The following is a 21,914-nucleotide window of genomic DNA, read 5'->3' as shown; positions in this document are numbered from 1 at the left end:
ACTTTGTTTCTCAGGAAGATTTAACCAAAATAAGACAACAACAACTTTATTTTGTTATAAATAAGCACATCTACATATTCACACTGAGACTCAATTGGAAAAAGACTGCAACATAAATCAGGTTATTTTTATTTTTTATAGAGGACAGACATGTTTTACTTAAAAGTTTTGTGATTTGAAGAGAATGAAAAAGTCACATAAACACAGATAATATATAATATAGCATCCATAAAACATAAAGGATCTCTCTGAACTGCCATTTGTGAAAGTAGCATGCACAAACTGCAGTCAGTGTGCATGTGTGAAAAACAACAGGAAACAACTGCACTTACTCATCAACAATCAGGAGTAGCAGTATAAAATGAACACTTAACATTACAGATGACAAATTTAATTTGGATTCTTTTCACAAGGAAAAAAGGGATTTGATCCCAAAATTAAATGGGAGGTCCGTATGTCTCTAGTCCAGTATTTTCCAATGAGAGCAAACAGTAATTAAAGTCAATCAGTTTAATCAGTAATTTTGTATCACTGCCAAATGTACTTTTCATTATGATTTTTTTTTTTTGCCATTTTATACATTTCTGCATGCTATATTATTAAAATAAAGATACATCAGAAATAACAACAAATGTTTACATACCATGATAGAATATTCAAACAATAAAGCTGCATGTGCCATTCATTTTTCAATATTGCATAGCTGTGATCAGAAGGGATACACTCAGGCCAGCCTGTATGGTCAGGAACTGTACGCACAAATCTCTTGAGAATAGGAATATTTAAACTCAAGTATTTTTAGTCAGGGCATATACTGTAACTGTCTCCACAAAAAGCAAACTGGTCTCAGATCAGTATTCATACAGCTCCTGAAGTAACAAGATGGGAATTATTGCTGTTCAAAAAGCAGTTTACTGGATGTTGGGTCTTGCTGTGGGTCTACTCAGTGAGAAGAAAATTAAACATGCTTGTTTTGAGGTAGCAAACATAGAGGATTTTAATTTCTTTTTGAGAACAAATATAAATGGCATCTTACAACTGCATTAGATATTGTGTTCAGACATTCTGCTTTATTTTTCTGAAATAAATAGTCAGTCATTGTGTGAAACAAAGTGCGTTATCAAGGGAAATGATTTGTTTTTGGAATTATTTTTGACACCTTTGGTAACCTTTACTGCCCATTGCCTTTCAACATCCAATCCACGCTGTGATTGTGCAAAACTTGTTATAATGGCATTATCCATCCTTATGCTTCAGATAATGTAAACACAAAAGTGCAAGAGAATAAGGTAAAATGGATAAAAAGTATGGGAATGCATGAATGTTACATCAGTAACTTTACATGTATTAATAGAGGGGATACAAATGTGAGACACATAATGATGGAAATTGAATTCATCCACACTGTATGACACTGACTTCCCTTGGCACACTTTTGGTGTAAAGCCTTATTCCTTCAGTTTGCTTTCAATGAAATCCTGAATCTTGTTCATTTTCTCCTCCTGCTGATCCAGGAGGTCCATGATGACGCCCATGGGGGTCTTCTTCAGCCCAACGCCCTCAATCTTGTTCTCCAGTCTGTTCTTCATGTTGCGCAGTCTCAGCGAGGCATGAATCAGACAGACTACAGGAAAAACAACAAGTTATTTGTTTTTTTTTCCTAATGTGAAAATGAAAAGATACATTTTAGTTTCTACATGATTTTCTCTTGAATACATCTCGGAAAAAAAGGAAACAAAATATCATAGTGTTGCAACTCTAAAGCCGGTTTAAGGCTCGGCATATCTTTTATTCCCATGTCAGGCGGATACTGAGTGCATGACATCAGCCAGTAAATGTAGTTCTGTACAAATCAACAACCCATGGCAACCCGTCAACACAAGCAGCGGGCAGGCCTCCTGGGAAGTGATCAAACTGTCTCATCTATCCGCCACGATGTTAGAGCTGCTACATTTGTTCTAACGACCCAACACATCAATTATCTAAACCACTCTGCTGACGGTCTGACTTTTAATGTATTTTGAGAGCTCAAGCAAAATCCAACACTATGACTCTAAACTACAGTATAGCTCGCCCTATAATGCTGACTTTATATTACATTCTGTGTCACGAGTGAAGGCATGTCAGTAATACTGTACTGTCCAATCCCAACAGTGAGTCAGAATGAGAGAGTATTCGGAAAAACTTGTTCACCCAGAGAAAAACCTCAGTTTATGAATCCCAGTATGACTCAACATCTCCCTGCATTAGCCAACAAGTGTTTCCAATATACTGTAGGGAGTTTAAAGTAAAATAGAAAAAAAAACACCAAATCTATAAAAGATTTCTAAAAGAAGTTTAAGTAGTTCCTAAAAAGAATACATGTTTTTTTCACATCTGTTAAATTCAAGTGTAGTGAAGCAAAATGCAAGTAAAATAAACAGTGTTAACCAGATGCCTCAAAATTCATTTTTGTATTAAAATCACAGCGTTGCAGAAGATACAGAAAAATGAGAAAGCAACGGGTGTGTGATTCCTCATAACTAAATCTAATTTTACAGCAGCCAAGCCCTAAAATTACAGGTGGGTGTGTGAGTAGTTGGAGCCAAAAGCAAACTATTAAAAATGACTAACAGCGCATTTCTTTTGTTTTTGAAGTACCTACAGGAGAGGTTAGGGCAACATTGGCAAAAACATTTTTAAAAGAGAAGAAATAGAAAAGAAAAAGGCTTGAATGTTCATTACGGATTTTAAGATTCTTAGCACAATGTTATCACAGGACCACAATTTCATATTCATATGGTAACGACTGAACCATCTCCATGACAACTAGGCAACCTGGACCCTTTAGTAAAGGCTACGAGATGTGACTGAAAGCTGTGGAACATTTGCACTAAATAAAACCTTTTTTTTTTGTCAAATTCAAATTATTGAATTATTATGTGTCCAAATTGTCAAAGAAGATTAATGTCAGAGTATACTGTATAGCTAAATCTAAACTTTCACAGGCCCTAATCCTCTTCAATACTAGAAACTGATAATGCGTTGCCTAAACCGAGGCTGTGTCACAACTCCTTACATAATTAGACACTCAATATATTCAGTCTACAGTGAGCAGTAAAATGAGATTTTGGGCCCTTATATGACTCATCATCATTTTGCGTCAGCACCAGTGTTGGGCAGTAACTAATTACTAGTAATTATATTACAGTCATAATATCACTTTCCCTATTAACTAACAGAGCAACTAATTTCAGATAGATTTCAGTAATAATATTACCCAACCCAAAAATATTTAATTACAACATTACTTTTGTTGTCGCCCTTTACTGATTTGAAATCCACAGACACAATTATCAACTTTGTGGGAAAAGTAATATAACCAGCAGTGTAACTAACTACTGTTGGCAGAGAGTAATAAGTAATGAGTCATGAATTAAATGAGTAACTAGCCCAACGCTGGTCACCACTAACAACTGTGTGGACTTTTCGCCCCTATGAAATATGACACACTGCATCTTATAGGGGCAGAAGGTATCAGAAGGTTGGCGGTTTGATCCTCGGCTCCTCTACCTCTACAGCTGTCCCACTACTGAACCTCAAATTCCTCCCAATGCTGTGCTATCGGGGTGGGAGTGTGTGTGAATGGGATTAGTTCCTTTCTGATGAGCAGTTGGCACCTTAAATGGCAGCTTCTGCCATGAGTGTAAGAATGGGACAATGTGACATGTCGCTATATGTGGGACTGGCAGGAGAAAGTAGTCTATGGTCATTTTTTCATTTTAATGTGGGAAGTTTTCACGATATAGTGCATAAATGTCACACTTTGAATTCGGACACTGTATTGCTTTACAAAAAAAAAAAAATGCTGTATCACACAGGGAGTGATTTCTTCCTCTATTCCCTTCAGTAAAAAGAAAACCATGTGGAACAATTGCAGTGAGACTTACGCAGCATAGGGAAGGTGATTCCAAAGATGAAGACCATGACGCCACCACACAGAGACAGCAGGAAGTAACTGGTGGCCATGACCCCGATGACAAACAGAGTGGGGTTCTTCCTTTTGAAGTTCTTGACGATGGCCTTGTTCTCTCCTGCCCACACTGAACCCATGAAAACCAGAACCACCACAGTTCCTCCCAGAAACATGCCAAACGGGTTAAAGAACCTGAATAATTGGAACATGAAAGAAGACCCATTGCACATGAAAGATTTCTAAAAAAAAAAAAATAATAAATAGCACAACCTGCTGGTAGTATCAACAATAGCTAACATCCTGGTCAGCTGGTGTAAGCCATTGGAGGGCAGATGGCTGCAGTAAGGCCTGTACTCATGATTTCCACTACATCATCCTGTATTAAAAAAAAACAAAACAACAACTATGAAACCAGCTTAATACAGCCATCACGACCAGCTAGCAGCAGGGATATGTGAGCGTAGGAGGCTCCAGATCTAATGTGGTATCACTCACTAATTCAACATCCGTTAATTACTTTTTAAAATGAAAAGGATCTGTTGTTTTCCGCTTGACAACATGCAGTGCATTACTGAGCGTTGCTGTTTACTGAACACGAAGATATTCAAGTTAACTAGTTTCAGCTAAAATGTGTTTAACGTGAACTGCTATAACGTTAACCCGAGCCAGGTTAAATGCCTAAAGGACAGATGATACTAAAGAGTGACAGTGTCTCAGAGGAGGTTACAGGAATAGCCTGCGTGGTCATGATGGGTGTGGGTAGAAGGTATGCGGGCTAATTAAACATGGTGCCAGAACTCACCCTACAATGAGGATAAGCGCCAGAGCCACGGCGAAATAATTCGTCTGGTAGTACAGCAAATTACTGATCACTCTGTTGTTCCACTTCGCCAAGTCTCCGAACTCAGGTTTGGCGAATCGGTCAGTTCCGGGGAAGAAGTCGTCCCACGGTCTGAGGGGTGCAAGCTCCATCTTGGCTGCCATCTCTTCAACGTGTTAGCTCTGAGCCACACACAAACACAAACATACCCCCACACGCGCTGCGTAATATTTTGACAGGTCAGCTGATCGCCGTCTGAGCTCGGGGGAGGAGCGGAGTCAAAACGAGGGCCCGGAGTCTCAAGATCTCGCGAGAGTCAGATTCTTGAAGGTTCGGAGCGGACTTGCGCACTAGAATGCGCATCTTGATTTATTTAAGTTTAATGAATCAAAAACGTTAAAAAAAAAAAAAAAACGCCCAGAAAGTTATTAAATTAGTTATTAGATTTCAGAAAACTTGTTAAATTGATTATCTTTAAATGCGTTAAATATAAAAAGGTTATTATTATTATTATGACTATGATTATGATTACGATTATTATCATTGTCATTAAATTACTACAAATATTATCAATAATAAATAGAGCAATATATTGGCACAATATAATTGCAACCGGAAAAAAATAAAATAATAAAATATAGCAGCGTTTCACACTGTGCTTTCGAAAATCTCATGTAAACTATATATATATATATATATATATATATAATGCAAACATTTACATATAATCTGATATAACATCTTTTACCTTATTCACGGTCATTTTTTATGGGGAAACATAAATATTCTACAGAATCAGTCCAATATGCAGTTCAGTTTAATGAGGAATAACGTCTCTCTGTTACTGCTGCTGTGTGCAGCTTTGACACTCGGAAACACAGCAGTCACAATCGAGGACATGGGACCGTGAAAGTATGGCGGATGCCGTGGAGCCGTAAGTCTTAATGGACGAAAATGATGATTTTATGGTAGTTAAACTCTCGCCTTTTGATGTTAACCCGGCACGCTTGAACCCCGTTTTGCTTTCTCCTTCCAGGGAGAAGAAAAGAAGGCGAATAGAGGACCTCACTGAGAAGTTAGTGACGATTGCTAAATAAAGGTCTGACTGGCAGCAGGTTTGCGTTGCACTCTGAGCAGCGACTGCTGGACCAGTTCATGAAAATGAACATTTTTCTAGCAAGGGACACCCTTAATAATGCAGTTAGCGGGTTGTACAATGCATCCATTGACACAACGTATCTATTGACAGTGGCAAACATAATGCAGAGACAGTGCGCTGCACCAACCCTGTGTCCTCCCTGCAAGACAAACCCGGAATGATCTACACATTATAGCTGTGTACCATTTTACACGCTACATACTAATCCTGCAGCAGCGCGGTTCGAGTGTGTGTGTGTGTGTGTGTGTGTGTGTGTGTGTGCGTGCGTGTGTGTGTGTGCGTGCTTAAAATGCAAAAGTGACAACCAAGTAAACTTAGAGTCAGTTATGCATTCAAATAAACACTTGTGTACTAGGGCTGAACAATTAATCTAAGTATTATGTGCAATATAATCAAGTACAGAAGCTACATTTTTATATATAAAACGAAGTACTATCGTGTTGCAGAGATGCCCTGGCCTACAAATCGTGTTCTCTGTTTGGTACACAGACCCTGAAAAATATCACATCATCATGATTTTAATAGTTTTTTTTTCAGTGAAAATGAAAATTGTGATGCAAAAGGGATCATTCCCACTAATCATGACTCATATTGCAATCACAATACCTGTCAAAATAATCTCAGTATGATTTTATTTACCACATGCAACCCTAGTTGGGACCCACTATCCCAGCAGATAGTCAAAGACCACTAGGTTGGGTGATCTGGAGAGATTAAGTGAGGCACTATTTTTAGACTACACTTCACAGCAAGTCCAGGGGACTCATATGACCAACTTAGAGTGTTTGATTTAGATTGTTGAGTTATCAGTCATCAATAAGAGTTAAGTTTAGGTGCCATCATTTATGCACAACAGATGAAATCTAGAATGGTGGCTTGTTTTTTTCTCATCTATTTTTGGCCAGCTGCTTTATTTCACTACCTTCTTCACACAACAATCAGGAAATGTCTCCCTTGAAAAATGCATGTTATGAGGAATAACTAGTATTATTAAAGGTTTAAGTTACAAGAAATGAGCTCATTTACGTTATTGTACAAGTTCAGTGTATTTTGGGGTGTTTTGTGTCCAGAATGGCTGTAGATGGTGGACACAGGGACGGTGGTTGCGACTGGGATGGCCGATGGAATCATGTGAAGAAGTTTCTGGAGAGACCCGGCCCATTCACCCATCCTGACTTCGAGCCAAGCACTGAGGTGACATAGAAATACCGTCTCGGAGACGGAGAGCACTCTGTTCATATGTTTAACTGAATCAGTGTGGTCACACCGTCTAGTTATGGTCATATTGCAAATCACAGCACATTTTCCTTAAATATTGTTGTACTTCTTTCATCTCCACAGTCTCTACAGTTCTTGTTGGAGACATGCAAGATTCTGGTCATTGGCGCAGGAGGACTTGGATGTGAACTCCTCAAAAATCTGGTAGGAAATAGCTTTATTGTACGTTATCCTGTAAGCGGAGCAAACACAAACTGTCTTCAGTGGTTGCTCTTTTTAGATAAGTTCTTACATCGTCTTGTTGTGCTTTAGGCTCTGTCTGGGTTTCGCCTTATTCACGTCGTTGATATGGACACAATTGACGTGTCCAACCTCAACAGGCAGTTTCTTTTCAGGTATGTTTCACCTCCATTTTTCCCCCTCTTTACAGTTTGAACAGTGGTTTAATACTTGACAAATAAAAGGTGTGAGATACTTATTTACATTGCTCAATCATTTTTATAATATTTCCTTTTAGGGATGCACCGATCCACATTTTACTATTCCGATACCAGAGCTCTGTTTTCTTTAATATTATTATTATCATTGTTGTTGATTTTATATGAGATAATATGAATAAACTCCTCTCAACAGGCAAGTATGATAAGTACGTATGTATGCATGTATGTCCCAAAAGGCAACTTGAGGCAAGCATAAGGTCAGAAAAGGAAGTCAGAAAAACAGGAAATCCTGTTAACAGGAAGAATCCCATTCTGAAAACAAATATGCAACTGTAAGGGTTTCAAATTTATTGTCATGTCGATATTTATTAAATTCCCAAAATGTCAAATATTTGAGTCTTGAAATATAAGAAAAATGCAATAAGTGTAAACATCTTACACACACACTATCAATAAAACAGTGTGCATCTGAACAGCACAGATCAAGTACACTGGCTCTTGTAGCATCAACAAATCAAGGTTTTGAAAATGTCAATTATCTGAAATATAAGAAAAGTGCAATAACTGTAAACATCTAACACGCTCGCACGCACTCACGCACGCGCACACACACACTCGGTAATCCCTTGCCTGGAGTTTACCTTGTTTTTGGAATGACTCCAGAAGTGATTCCTGACAGCTCGCCTAAAACATCCTCGTGGTCTTTCGTGTGGTGCTTTTTTTAAGTGTTTGATTGCGTTCGTAGTGTTCTACGACGTGAGGGAGCTCTGAATTACGGCTTTGCAAACATTGCATTTTGCTGTCTTGCTCTGCGGTGTTTCTAGTATAAAGTATTTTCACACAACGGACATGTTGGCTAGCCACAATGCTGCTCAATGCTATCCTGCTAGCTGGCTGCAAACTGCGGAATGGATTTCCTGTGCGGAGGCTTGTCTCTTAACTCTGTGTCTCATTGAGCTGCGCCTCCGTTCAGGAAATCCATTCCACAGTTTGCAGTCAGCTAGCAGACTGGCCGGCAGAAAATCTGCGCAGGTTGGATCGGGAAATTCCGATATGTGAATTACGCTGGTATCGGTCCCGATACCGATACAGGATCGGATCGGCCCCATCCCTATTTCCTTTAATTCATTACCTAATGCTTAGCAAAGATCAAAATGTGTATGATGTATATGACTATGTAATGATGTAATAGTCTGATGGCCCTGAATTTTCCTCTAGGTCGCTGTAATATCGTAACCATTCCAGTGTCATAAAATCAGATTACATTCAGCATCTCATATGTCCTACAATTAACTCTTATATGCATCAATTTAGACCCAAAGATGTTGGACGACCAAAGGCAGACGTGGCTGCTGACTTTATCAACAGTCGTATCCCTGGATGTAAAGTTGTCCCGTATCCTTTGCCGCAACAATTAAAAAAACATTTAGTTTTTAGTTTTTTTCTTATAGTATCAGGTTTTGTTTCAATTGTATAAAATATTTTGTCCCCCGATTTGTGTTCCTTATTCATAACATGCAGTCACTTTAAAAAGATCCAAGACTTTGATGACTCTTTCTACAGGCGTAAGCGTTTTTCTTACATGGTCTATGCATTAGCAGAGCTCACTAAGCAAGCGCCTCAGAGGTTTAAAACACTCCTCTCTTTGCAGAGTTCCACATCATCGTCTGTGGACTGGACTCTATCATTGCCAGACGCTGGATGAACGGGATGCTGGTAGGAAAGAGATGTTTGATTTAGTTTATTGTATCTCAGTTTTAATATACTTTTTGATCAGACTTGCATAAGTGTAGTCTGTGGTGAGTTATGATTGATGTTGACTTTTCTAGATATCCCTCCTGAGCTATGAAGATGGAGTCCTGGATCCCAGCTCCATCATCCCCCTCATTGATGGAGGAACAGAGGGCTTCAAAGGAAACGCTCGAGTCATTTTGCCCGGCATGACTGCATGCATCGACTGCACACTGGAGCTGTACCCACCACAGGTCACTTTTTAACAGCAATTTATCTTCTACTTTAAATTCATATAAATACATTAATTGCCATTTGTTTCTGTTATTAATGGATAAATGATATGACAGAATAGTTAACCAGCCAATTAAGTTTTTATGAAAGCTTTCACATCAGCTGTTCATCTTGCCTTTTGGGTGGGAGAAAGCGTCTGTGGTGCACAGGAGGTGATGTTTCCCATTTCCATCTGCAGCAGCAGCTGTTTGTTTGTGGCGAAAAAAGACTTGGGTCATAAACACAAGCAGTGATAACAACCCGACCAGACATAGTGCCAGAAAATTAGAGAAAAACGTGTCACATACAGACAGATGAAGTGCAAAACCAGCACAGTAGGGACCATTTTGCACCAAAGATCCAGCCAAAACATAGAAATTAGAGTATAAAATTAATTTCTTAATGAGCAGCTTCAAGTTTATAGTTTTTGTATTATAGCAGGGGTAGACTTTGGCTGACTTCACTGTGCAGAATTTAAATGATTTATTCTTGACTTTAATTTTACTATCCACAGATTAATTTCCCCATGTGCACCATTGCGTCAATGCCTAGGCTACCAGAACATTGCATTGAATATGCCAGAATCTTACAGTGGCCCAAAGAAAAGCCATTTGGAGGTAAGCTAAAATACATCTTTTTTTATTTCAATCTCATCACATTATGTAACCTTCTGCCTGTACATCTCTACAATAAAGGCTAACAATCAGGGTCTTCTTCTCAACTAGAGACCAGCTTAGATGGAGACAACCCAGAGCACATCCAGTGGGTGTTCGAAAGATCCCAAGAAAGAGCTGCGGAGTTTAGCATTACAGGAGTGACATACAGACTCACTCAAGGTGAACTTGTGAATTAAAAGACAATAATTTATTTAATGCTAATGTGGTACATCAGACAATATTTATTTTTGGGGAAATGTTACATTTCTCACCACAATCGACAACTGTCTCATTCACAAGTGTCTAACAGTGTGCTAGAATTTAACTCGACTGTTTTTGTGCCACAGGAGTTGTGAAGAGGATCATTCCTGCTGTGGCATCAACTAATGCTGTTATTGCTGGTATGAAATGTTTTTGAGGCAGTAGTTGTTGGTATTCAGGGATGTTGACAGACATTTTTGTAATCTCTTTGTAGCCTGTAGAGCTAACTTACAAGGCACAGATCCAGTTTACAGTGATAAAGGGCAGATTTACCACTTGAAAGTACTTTAAACTGTCGGTCTTACAGATGTAAACAAAAGCAGGGTTCTTGTTTCAAACCAAGACCATTAAATGTCCCAGGGAAAAATGATGGATCCTCACATGCTGATGATCTATGGAACCTTTAAGGGGAGAAAAAATTGCTGTTTGAAGGAAGCGTTTAGCGAACAGTCAGTTATGATTTATTGTTCTGAAAACAATTGTACAATTCACATTGCTGGACTTAATTTTGTTTTTGTTCTCCGTAGCTGCCTGTGCCACAGAAGTTTTTAAAATTGCGACAAGGTTAGGAGCAGAACAAATCTTAATGTCTCACCCCAATTATCTGCTAGTTTGTCAAATGAACATTACTAAACTTCAGATTATATTTTTCAGTGCATATATTCCATTAAATAATTACCTGGTCTTTAATGACGTGGATGGACTGTACACCTACACTTTTGAAGCTGAACGAAAGGTTTGTTGGCCCCAAATTGTCAGTAATCGCTTCACCCTCATGTACATTTTGCCGCACAGAGAATAACCAGCTCACTCTTTATCATCTTTGATTGGCAGGAAAATTGTTCAGCCTGCAGCCAAGTTCCTCAGGATCTCCAGTTCCCTCCTTCTGCCAAATTACAGGAGGTGTTAGAGTACCTAACAGAGAACGCTTCTCTGTGAGTATTCAGAAGAAAAATAATTGGCCTCTTTAGGAAAACTTTAAATGATTTTGTTAAAATTGTGCACAAAATGTTTTCCAGACAAATGAAATCCCCGGCCATCACCACAACTCTGGAAGGGAAGAATAAGACGCTGTATTTGCAGGTACAGTATTTATTCTTTGAGAACCCGCATTTCATTATAAATCACCCTTTAAACTATTATTGCAATTTTATTCCAGTCGGTTAAATCCATCGAGGAACGAACCAGGCCAAACCTCTGCAAGACTTTGAAAGGTAATAAGAACTGGTACTCTGACCATTCCCAGTCAGTCCAAAGTGACTCATAGCTGCTGATATTCGTGATAAGATACTTGGAACATGTTTTTTTTTTTTTCTTCTGCTGCAGAGCTGGGCTTGTCGGATGGACAGGAACTGGCTGTGGCCGACGTCACCACCCCCCAGACGGTTCTCTTCAAGCTCAATTTCACCGCCTGAACATTACGACGCGCGGCACAGATTCAGATTGACTGCATCTGAATGCAAACTAGCATCACAAGGTTACTGTGATGTTGCAGTAGCACACATCGATATGATAATGTAAATAAGATGAGTCTCCCTTGTGCAACATGATTGGTTATCATATGAATATGAAGTCATTTAACAACATTGTTTTTTCTATTAGTAACGTTGTTTACTTCTTTGTGTATTTGTCCTGTGTTTACTTATATTGTAGCTATTTCTCTGTCAATCAAATGAGAATAATGATGTGCACTGTGCTCTAATAAAGTTTTATTATCATGGTTGTAGAGGTAGCCTCTGTTATCTTTCTTCACTTAAAACTGGCGACTTCACTGTTTATTTTTCAAGAACTTTAAGTGTATTAAAAGGAACTGGACACCCACAACACACCAAAATAGGAAACTTGAGAGGAAATCTGTTATTGAGATTAAAATAACAAATGGGTGGGTGATTTATTGAAGTAATGGTTTTATATGACAGTATATGACTTAAAAGAATAATTTCAGTGTTTTTGGGAATATGCATATTCACTTTGCTTTCCTATTAGAGTTATATGAAAGGATCAATGCAAATCTGCAGTTTAATATGAGGCTACAGACAGCCCAGCCCTTTATATCTATTTCTAGATGAATCACGAAGCAGTTAAAAATATTTCATTTTTTTGTGCAATTGTGTTACTTTTGTGGTGAGAACTAATTAATTTTTTTAAAATGTTAATTTGAGTGGTGTGATATGATTAATGAGTAGATTGCAAATCTTTTCATTTTGGGACCCTATGAGGAAAACCTTAAGGGGTGTGAAATCTCACCCTTGCCGCTTGACTGCATAAATAAAATGTCTGTTTTCAAATATGGGCTCAAAGAAAACACAAAAATAACACATATCGTTAAAAAAGAGAACAAACCACTTGGCCTTCAGATGCAGTTTATATCCTCTGTGCCCTGTGCGACAGGATGTCAATACTCACTTTAAGCTTCTTATGGCGCTAATGAAAGTGGCCGCATATTGTCCGGCAGACAGATGGTTTCTGTCTTGATTAAGTTTTAATTTTCCCGACAGGAAAAGCTGACAGGCTTTGCTCATCGGAGTGATCCCACCGAGTTCACAGACCAACACATCTCTCACATCACATCCTGCCTGAGAGGTAGGCTACACTAACTCCAGGGAGTGGAGCTGATGTGTGAAAGCGCAGGTTTTCATTGAGCTGTTGGCTGTTATCTCTATCAGCTGGGGCGTTATTTAACAGCATTTTTTTTCTCGCTGAATTGAGGCAGAAAAACTTGAGAAACTTGAGGATCATAGCTGATGCAAACTTTTGCATCCTCGCTGAGACGATCGTTATATGGTATGCATGATGTGCAGCCAAACAGTGATGGAGGCGTCAGCAGCGGCTTATCGTGTATATCAATAACCTGAACACAGGTAGGTGGTTGAATATTTTAAATATCCATTTCAATCACTATCAAACGTCGGTTTTCAGTGGTGGTTTAACTTACTGTTGAACTAACTTCCATATGTCTTTTATTTTGGTGCATTATCTTGTTGATTCTGTAATTAAATGTAAAAGTGTAATAAGGCAGGCAGACTGACTTTAATTGATGATATTGTACAACACAGTATGCATATGTGTGTATGTAATACAGTGATAGTTTGTAGTACTGGCATGGTGTTTTTGCACAAATGACCAAAAAAAAGTCATGTGGATGGATAATTAGCTATTGATTAATAAGGAATGATGCCACTATCACTGAATATAAATGAGAAATATGTGTTAAACTTTATTTGACTTTAAATAATGCATTGCAACAGCCTCTTAAATGTTAGGAATGTCTGCTTTTTCTCTATTTGACATTATCGCAAGTTTAATATCTTTAAGTTCTGGACTCAGAACAAAGCAATTTGAAGATTGGGCTCTGGGAAATTGTGCAGGACATTTATCGTATTGAATAAGCATAGATCGAGGAAATAATCTGACTAATTAAAGGCCTGGAAGTTATATGGGGTTAAGTGTTGAATGAAAACGCCTTCAGCAAACTAAGCAGTGATGTTTTACTTCTTGTCCTGAATTAGTTATTGCTGTAGACTGACATGAAAGTCCACGTCCCAGTTTTTCTGTGACTCATGTGGAATGCAACTTGTTTTGGAGGGAGAGTTTAGCTTTGAATGCAGAGATGTTTACAGCTGAGGGGATAATGTGAGTCAGAAATGAGTGTAAGGACCCACTCTCATCTGCTTCCAAAGTTGCCTTTTATTGCACTTTAATTGGCATTTCTTTCATTTGCTTTGGCTTGGCTTGGTGATGTGAGAGTCATAATTGAGCAAATAGATACAATGATCTTATGAACCACATATCAGTAGTCAGGAGACATCCAAAGCATTAATAAGCCATATTATTTTGCATTATGATCACGCACTTAATAGGGAAAACTATTGGCATAATTCTAATGAACCTATTTTTCTGTGCAGGCAAGATGAAGCTGAGCATATTACACTGGAGCCTCCTGCTTCTTTGTATAGTAGGCTTCTGCAGCCAGCTAGTGTCCGCTGGCAACCAAAGCTCCCGAGGACAGACAGGTATGTGTCAGACCCAACCAGACCAGTCACACCCCCTCAGGGACTCATTATAGCTCCTGGTCACCAGCCTGGTCGCCTGGTTGAGAGTTCAGTTAAAGCAACAAGAACCTGAAACCCCGGGTGCTTCCCCTTAGAAATCCCTTAACATACTGTAAAAAGGATTTTATTGGCAATGCACTTTGACTGTTGCCACTTAATTAGCTGAAGGTAATTATATCCAGCACAGTGTTACATGTTGCAGTGGTGGAGTACGTAAATAAAAGTACCAATAAAACAATGCAAAAGTACTCCATTACAAGTTTACTTAAAATCATCAGAGACATTGACTTAAAGTATCAAATGTAACTAGTACTGGTTCTGCAGAAAAATGTCCCTTGTGACTGAATTATTATGTATTGTTATATAAAACATAATGCATTAGCAGCATTTGAACTACTTTATATACTTTTCCCAATGTAGTAGTAAAGTAAAGTAGTTTGTACCTATGAGTGAGTTTGCACTTGAGAAATGTACTTAGTTACTTTTCACCAGTTCCGCAACCTGATAACTAGAAAACTAGATTTGTCACGTTTCATTTTTTGAGCTCTGCTTTGATTCTAGTCTGATTTTAAACTCCACTTTAAAGGTCCAACGTGTAACATTTAGGAGGCTCTATCGCCAGAAATGGAAAATAATATTCACAGGTATGTTTTTATTAGTTTATAATCACCTGAAAGTAAGGATTGTTATATTTTTGTTATCTTAGAATGAGTTTTTATCTACAGAGGGAGCGAGTCCTCTTCTACTGATGCCGGCATGTTAAACCGCCATATTTGTACAATGGCTCTAACAAACACTGGCTCTAGATAGGGCCTTTTTGTATTTTTTGTGAGTTTAGCAGCCACCATAGTTTCTCCTACAAGCTTGGAATGGAGGGTTAGGCGAGTGGGTTGTAAGCTGAAACAACACCTCTAGATGCCACTTAATCCTACACACTGTTCCTTTAAGTGTATCAGCATGAATCATCAGTAGTTTAATAACCACCAAAAACAACATTTAATCTCTTTTATTTATGTTTGTAGCAAATGATGCAGAAACAGATGTGGGGCAGATAATTCTCCTCTAATGTTTATTCTGTTCATGATGCTTTTTATCCACTTGGTGGTGCTGTAGCTTTAGAAACATAAAAAATTAGGCCTGCTTCCTTGGTCACCTACATGCGTGTAACAGAAAGACTGCTGTATTTATTTCAATGTAACATCTAATAAAGCCAAGAAATCGCTGCAGTTTGACTATAATACTGCCTTCTGGAGAGACTTAAGTCACTCAAGCTGCCTCTACTTACATGCAAAACAGTATAAAAATTGTCACCTTTTCCTCAAAATTCTCTTCCACAGGGTCAAAACAGGAGAGGACAGGGACTTGTGAAGTGGTCGCTGCTCATCGTTGCTGCAATAGGAACAAGATTGAAGAACGCTCTCAAACAGTCAAGTGCTCCTGCTTCCCAGGACAGGTGGCAGGGACAACAAGGGCTCTGCCCTCTTGTGTTGAAGGTAATATTACTGGAACCCTCTTTTACCTCTCTTGACCAGAAATTTCTGTCATGACATGAATATATTATTTGCCAAAGCAGTGTCAGGTTAACCAGGGCCCACTGATACTGAGGCTGTCAAGGACCAGAGAGTGTGACATCTGATTGAGACATTTTATTCCATACAAGCCTTTTTTGAAGTCCTTCCATCTAAAAAGTGACCTTCCGCTGTGGTGTGTTTTTCTCCAGCCTCTATTGTGCGTCAGAAGTGGTGGTGTAAAATGGAGCCATGTCTTGAGGGGGAGGAGTGCAGAGTTCTCCCTGACCTCACTGGCTGGTCATGTATCTCTGGGAACAAAGTAAAGACCACAAAGGTGAGGAGAGGGCCTGCATTAGTCTGAGTCACAGCGGCACCAACACTTTACAAAAGACATGACACAAAATGGCTTGAGTTTAAGACATGGTATTTATAGTTGCTTAAATGCACTCATACGGTAACTCTCCTTTTTTATTGCATTATTCTTATGCAAAACAGGGGCAGACAGACTTGTGAATACTCATCATAAAGCTTTATTTTAGTAAGCTCCCCTTTGATGCCGAAGGATACCACAATCAAGCATAATCACAGCTCCCATTGGTCATATCAACCCTCTCGCTCTCAACCAGGCACAGTGGGCTCAGAAAACTTAATTCTATAATCTGGTGAATGATGGGGCCAAGAGGACAAACATGAAATAAGCTGTAAACCAATACTGAACACTAAAACCCATGTAATTAAATCTGACGGCCAAAGGAAACCCCACTGCATTTAGAAATTGCCTTTTTGTTGAACTGTTTTATATGTATGATTCATGGGGGAAACATTTTATAGAAACAGGGAAAAGTTAGCACTGCCAGCACACAGCCAGTGATCAAAAGATACCCAGTTGTCATGTGGTCCATCATACTATATTATTATTAAACAATAGGATGAAACAAAAGAGAGCAATGGTGGAAGAAATACTCAGATCTTTTACCAAAGTAGAAATACCACAGTGTAGAAAAAACTGTAAGTAAAAGTCCTGCATTCAGAATTTTACTTTAATGCACAAAAATATAAGCAAGTACCCAGAGTAAAAGCACTTATTATGCAGAATGAACCATTTGAGAGTAATTATTGATGCATTAATGTAGATCCCTTTAATGTCGCAGCTGATAAAGGTTGATATCATTTTAATTAATGTATATACTGCAGGGTAGTTTGTTGCATTATCATCATCAAATGAATGTAGTGGGGTGAAAAGAATATTTACCATAGTAGACAGAGTGAAATGGAAATACGAAATGGAAATTAAGTAAAGTTTAAGTGCCCCAAAATTGTACTTAAGTATCCTACAATAGCCTACTTAAGGAAATGTACTTTCCAACACTGGAATAGACTATAGTTGACCTTTTCGCCCGCATTGTACATATACAGATTACAGTGATAACAAAGGCCAATTTACCTCTTGACATTTTTAGTTATTTAAAAAAAAAAATTGTCTTTCATTACACACACAGGTAAAAACAAAAGCAGGGAACCAACTGTCACTAGCTGATTTTCTGTATACTTCACTTTTACAAGAAAAAAAAAAAAGGATATGAGGATGAGGAATAACCAATAAGTATGCCAAACGTAAACGTTGGCCGGAGAGCATATTACTCTAAACTCTGATAGCATCTTGGTTCACACACCAGATGTTCCAGTCCTGATCAGATATTTTTGTAATGTAACTTTAAACCCCACAAAATAATGCTTTTTGCTTTTTGAAATATCGCTCAGTTACTACAGTAGGCAGTAAGCCTGGAATGCTAACAATCACATTTTACGTTAAAGCAGATAAACACCACAATCCACTTTTGCTCTTGTGATTTTTGTTTTATGGAGGCTTAAAAAAGATACCAGACTCCAAACTTTTGAGATAGGGACTAGCTCTTTGCCTACTGGGTGTAGCAAGTGTTTGACTGAAAATAGAACGGAATACAATAACATTTTATCCCTCAGCATCTTTTGTAAAATATATAAAAATAATTGTGTAACTCTACATGTTCTTGTTTTCAGGTGGCACGGTAGCAAAACAGAAGCTTCATCTAATCAGCACGAGCCCCTCCCGGCCTGCAGCAGTCACCTTAACTAACACTGGACTCTGAGGACAGTGAACGCCCCGTCAGATAGAGCAAAGAACAATATAGATTTAATTAGATATCTCCTGGCTGAGCTTTAAACTGCAGGAACTCATTATTTTAATTTATTTTGGGTTGAGCAGGATTTTGGTTGGGGTTAATTTCATGAAGTGGACAATCTATTAGCAATTGACTTAAGTTAAAATGACGCACGTTTTTCCAACTCAAAAAAGCTACTGCAAAAGTCCCTATCATTGCTTGATATGCTGAGCACATTGTGATGCACTCAATCAAAGTTTGGATGGGCCTGCTGGCAGACACTTAAAAGGAGATTTTGTGGATTTTCAGGAGGCAGAATGTGAATCCTGTCAGTGGCTTGTGACTCTCTCTGCCGATCAAAGCAGAAACCACAAATACTGAGAAATTTATGATTAAGTAGCATTTGTAGACAATGCTGTCCCGTTGAGTTACTTTGAGCTTTGTAAAGAGGTCAGATCCCTTTGGACTACTCCTTACCATGAAGAGGCACTCTCACAATCATGCCAGCACACACACAAACACACACAGGCTGTTTTTTTCCCCGACTGGTTGGACAGGCCACCACCTGCAAGGCTGTGAGGCCATGCACACAAGCATGGATCTCTGATGCAAAACAAGGACTGTTTGAAATGCTAATCATGGCGAGAAAGGGGAGAGAGAATCGAAGAGGAGCTTCTTCACTGTTGAGAGTATTTACATCATGCTTTTGTTTGTCTCTCTAAACTGAGTGCTCCTGTGGAGGGAACTCCGCTTATAGTAATGATGGGAAACATTGGAGACTCAGTGCCTTGAAGCAAATGGTAGCCACTAACAGAACAGAATGTTTACCGTTATTACCACTTCATCAGTTGTCCTCTTTATATGAATAATTTCCTTCTGTACTCATCCTGATTGCCTCTCTTTTATCTCTTGAGTTCAGTCAGACATTTTACCTTCGCAATGATAAGACACTTTATAATAACACAAATACAGCGACTGCAAATCATCCTGTCTGAGGCATCAGACTTGTATGAATGCCACATGCTGTGTTAGTAGAAAACAGCTGGATTCTAAGCAGTTTGTTGAACATTTACTTAACGCAATTATGCATTGTGATTGTTTGGTAGTGACAAGTTTCTACACTGAGCTATAATGTGGTCCAAGGTAATTTATGCTTTGCAAACTTTTATTTAATATTAACAGCGCTGTGAAGATTCATATAATGATAATAATGGCAATGATATGTGTTGGATATTTTAGAGAGCCCCTCCTCTAAATCAATGACATCACCCATTTGTAGAGGATAGATTAATATGCCTTTGCTGATGAATGAAACTGCTTTTTTAGATTCACTGAAAGCTCATCGCATAACACATTTTGTGACAAAGGGGGCTTCGTAAACAGCGTTGTCTCCATCAGAACAATGTGTGATTTTGCAGCTCCTTTTACAAACCCTTCAGGAGCTTGTGATGCAGCTGACAACAGTATTATAGATGGTGGTTCTACATTACAGTTTACAAAATAACTCAGGTACAGTGCTACAGTGACCTTAAACCACCATTATTCAGTATTATTGCAGAACATTCAGACCAGATGAATTACTCAACATACTGTTTAAACCAGAGGTTTTCAAAGTGGGAGGCAAGTGTCTCCTGTTGGGGGTTTCAAGGAAGGCTCAGTGAATGGATGTGAACAAATATCACAATTAGTTATCAAAAGGAGGTCACAAGAATAGCCTAAATGTGTGTGATTTGGTTAAAGAGATAAATAAATGCCAGGGCGGACCTTTTTATGTTTTAGTGAAGTCTGAAGTTACATCAAACATCAGGCTATCTTGGCTCAATTGTTGAGTATCTGTGGATTCAAGTAACATAATCATGATCCCACAGGCATACAGGAACTGAGCGAAGCTAAGCAAGTATAAACTAAGGGACTTTGTCTGAGGGGAGGCCCACAATCCCATACTTTAAAAACCACTGGTTTCCCAAGCAAAATTGCCAAAAAACATTCTTTGGTTCCAGCATCTCAATTGTGATTTGCAGTGTTTCTTTGTCTTATGTGATTATTAACTCACTATCTTTAGGTTGGGGTGTGTCATTCCATCTGAAAACATCACCTTGAGGTTTTGGAAATCCTGATGGGCTTTTTCATTATTCTCTGACAATCTTTAGACTAAATGACTGATTAAGAAAAATTATCGGCAGATGAATCAATAATGAGAATAACTGTGAGTTGCAGCCCTTAAGTTTTTAATAATTTGAGTCTTTTAATTTTGCTCAGTTTTGTCAACTGAAGTCTTTTTAAGGCAGACAAATGCTTGTTAATGATGTATGCCAACTCTGGGAAGAAACCAACAAATATATTTTTAATCTCTGCGAATGGATTGAAATTTGTATGTTGTTGAAGATGTTCAGTGACTGATTTAACTTGGATTGAAATTTAACTTTACACAGAGGAGTAGATCTGACATATTATTGCAAGGCAAACCCAGAAAGTCCAACAGTAGTCTCATCCCCAAGTCTTGCTTGTTGAACCATCCCCCCTATCTTATATTTATATATTCATATTATACAGAAATACAAAGCTTATTGAAGTTAAAGGTCCAAAGATTCTCTGACTGTTCTTAAGTAGACTCGGACAAGAAAGCTTTGGATAGATCAGGAACTCATGGAGGTACATTTTCTCTCCAATGCTACAGAGGCTGCATAAAAAACCCCAAAAGAAATCCACTGGGACTTAAACTGAATAAGTTGGTGTGTGACTTCCATATTATTACCATCCTTGCACTCTTTTCTCTGTTAACTTTTTTTTTTACAAACATATTGAGATTTAAATTTTTTATTCCTGTATACTGCACACAGTATGTATTGTACTGTGGTTGTTTATTGTCTGTAACATAATATGCTGCCACCTTTATGGCCATATTTTGTCATATAAGAGATTTCGTTTTTTCAAATTCTCAACAAGAACTAACTTTTTGGAATAAAAGTTTGAAATAAGGAAGAATCTTTTACACTCCAGTGGGATTTATGTCAACATAGTCAACACGCATCCTCAAATTTGTGCCTCTATTTCTTAAAATACCAGCAGCACTCACAACTTCCTTTTTTTGATTCATTTTCAAAGGAGCTGGTGTGACATTCATTAGGTGACTTTCAGATGTGTCTCTTGCAGCTTCTTACAAAAGTTTAAGAAATCTGTGCAGTGCTACCTCTTTATCTGTAAAATAACCTTTAAAGCCAGTCAAAATAGCATTATCTCTGAGCACCTGTCATAATACATGGCTTTAAAAATAAAAGTAATATCCTAAATTCAAAATGAAAGCAGTCAAAATCAGATGATTAAGGTAGGAGTTATAGCCTCACACTTTACTGGAGTATGTTGTACACAAGAAAAATGCTTTTTGCTTAACAGATGAGGCAAATAATGATATTATTTAAAAGATTCTGAACAATTCTTTAGATTTGATTCTCGCAATTCAAAGCAGTCACAAATAACACATTCCTGGCAGCTTATTTGATATCAGTTTGAAGGTGATATGTGGCCGGGAACCTTCCCCCAGTTGTGCCTGTCTATTGGGGACAGTAGTTCATGTTCACTAATAGAAAATAAACTGTCCTGGGGCACATGAAAAACATAATGGAATCGCTGTTCTATTCCCCTTTAACAACTTTTTCCTCATCTGGAGTTGACACTTGTAATAAAAATGTAAACACAA

The 21,914-nt window shown here is 38.3% G+C and overlaps 3 protein-coding genes across 4 annotated transcripts; 2 read left to right on the top strand and 1 right to left on the bottom strand.

Moving 5' to 3' along the window:
• Window positions 1-113: 113 nt before the first annotated feature.
• LOC127377516 (PRA1 family protein 3) lies at window positions 114-5,012 on the bottom strand. The gene is made up of 3 exons (XM_051425459.1): window positions 4,758-5,012; window positions 3,930-4,147; window positions 114-1,624 (listed from the first exon to the last, which is right to left on the bottom strand). Exons 1-3 carry the CDS (start codon window positions 4,937-4,939, stop codon window positions 1,449-1,451), a joined length of 576 nt encoding a protein of 191 aa, XP_051281419.1. The 5' UTR covers window positions 4,940-5,012; the 3' UTR covers window positions 114-1,448.
• A 623-nt stretch (window positions 5,013-5,635) lies between these two features.
• On the top strand, window positions 5,636-12,239 carry LOC127377636 (NEDD8-activating enzyme E1 catalytic subunit). Of its 2 annotated transcripts, XM_051425717.1 has the most exons (18): window positions 5,636-5,709; window positions 5,812-5,850; window positions 7,005-7,128; window positions 7,276-7,356; window positions 7,465-7,547; window positions 8,907-8,987; window positions 9,114-9,157; window positions 9,244-9,308; window positions 9,422-9,577; window positions 10,111-10,213; window positions 10,322-10,432; window positions 10,600-10,653; window positions 11,041-11,077; window positions 11,168-11,249; window positions 11,348-11,448; window positions 11,533-11,596; window positions 11,673-11,727; window positions 11,840-12,239. In XM_051425717.1, the coding sequence occupies exons 1-18, from the start codon at window positions 5,690-5,692 to the stop codon at window positions 11,926-11,928; spliced, it is 1,389 nt and encodes a 462-aa protein (XP_051281677.1). In that variant the 5' UTR covers window positions 5,636-5,689; the 3' UTR covers window positions 11,929-12,239. The 2 variants fall into 2 exon arrangements, with proteins under 2 accessions (XP_051281677.1, XP_051281678.1); XM_051425718.1 differs by lacking the exon at window positions 5,636-5,709 and having other exon boundaries at window positions 5,824-5,874.
• An 838-nt stretch (window positions 12,240-13,077) lies between these two features.
• On the top strand, window positions 13,078-21,914 carry LOC127377755 (chemokine-like protein TAFA-4). Its single transcript, XM_051425913.1, has 5 exons — window positions 13,078-13,374; window positions 14,419-14,526; window positions 15,903-16,058; window positions 16,286-16,410; window positions 18,117-21,914. The coding sequence occupies exons 2-5, from the start codon at window positions 14,424-14,426 to the stop codon at window positions 18,126-18,128; spliced, it is 396 nt and encodes a 131-aa protein (XP_051281873.1). The 5' UTR covers window positions 13,078-13,374; window positions 14,419-14,423; the 3' UTR covers window positions 18,129-21,914.

The sequence above is a fragment of the Dicentrarchus labrax genome, unplaced genomic scaffold, assembly GCF_905237075.1.
Source record: "Dicentrarchus labrax unplaced genomic scaffold, dlabrax2021, whole genome shotgun sequence".
Classification (NCBI taxonomy): domain Eukaryota; kingdom Metazoa; phylum Chordata; class Actinopteri; family Moronidae; genus Dicentrarchus; species Dicentrarchus labrax.
Note: the sequence above shows the minus strand (reverse complement) of the source record. Positions and strands in the feature narration are given on the sequence as shown.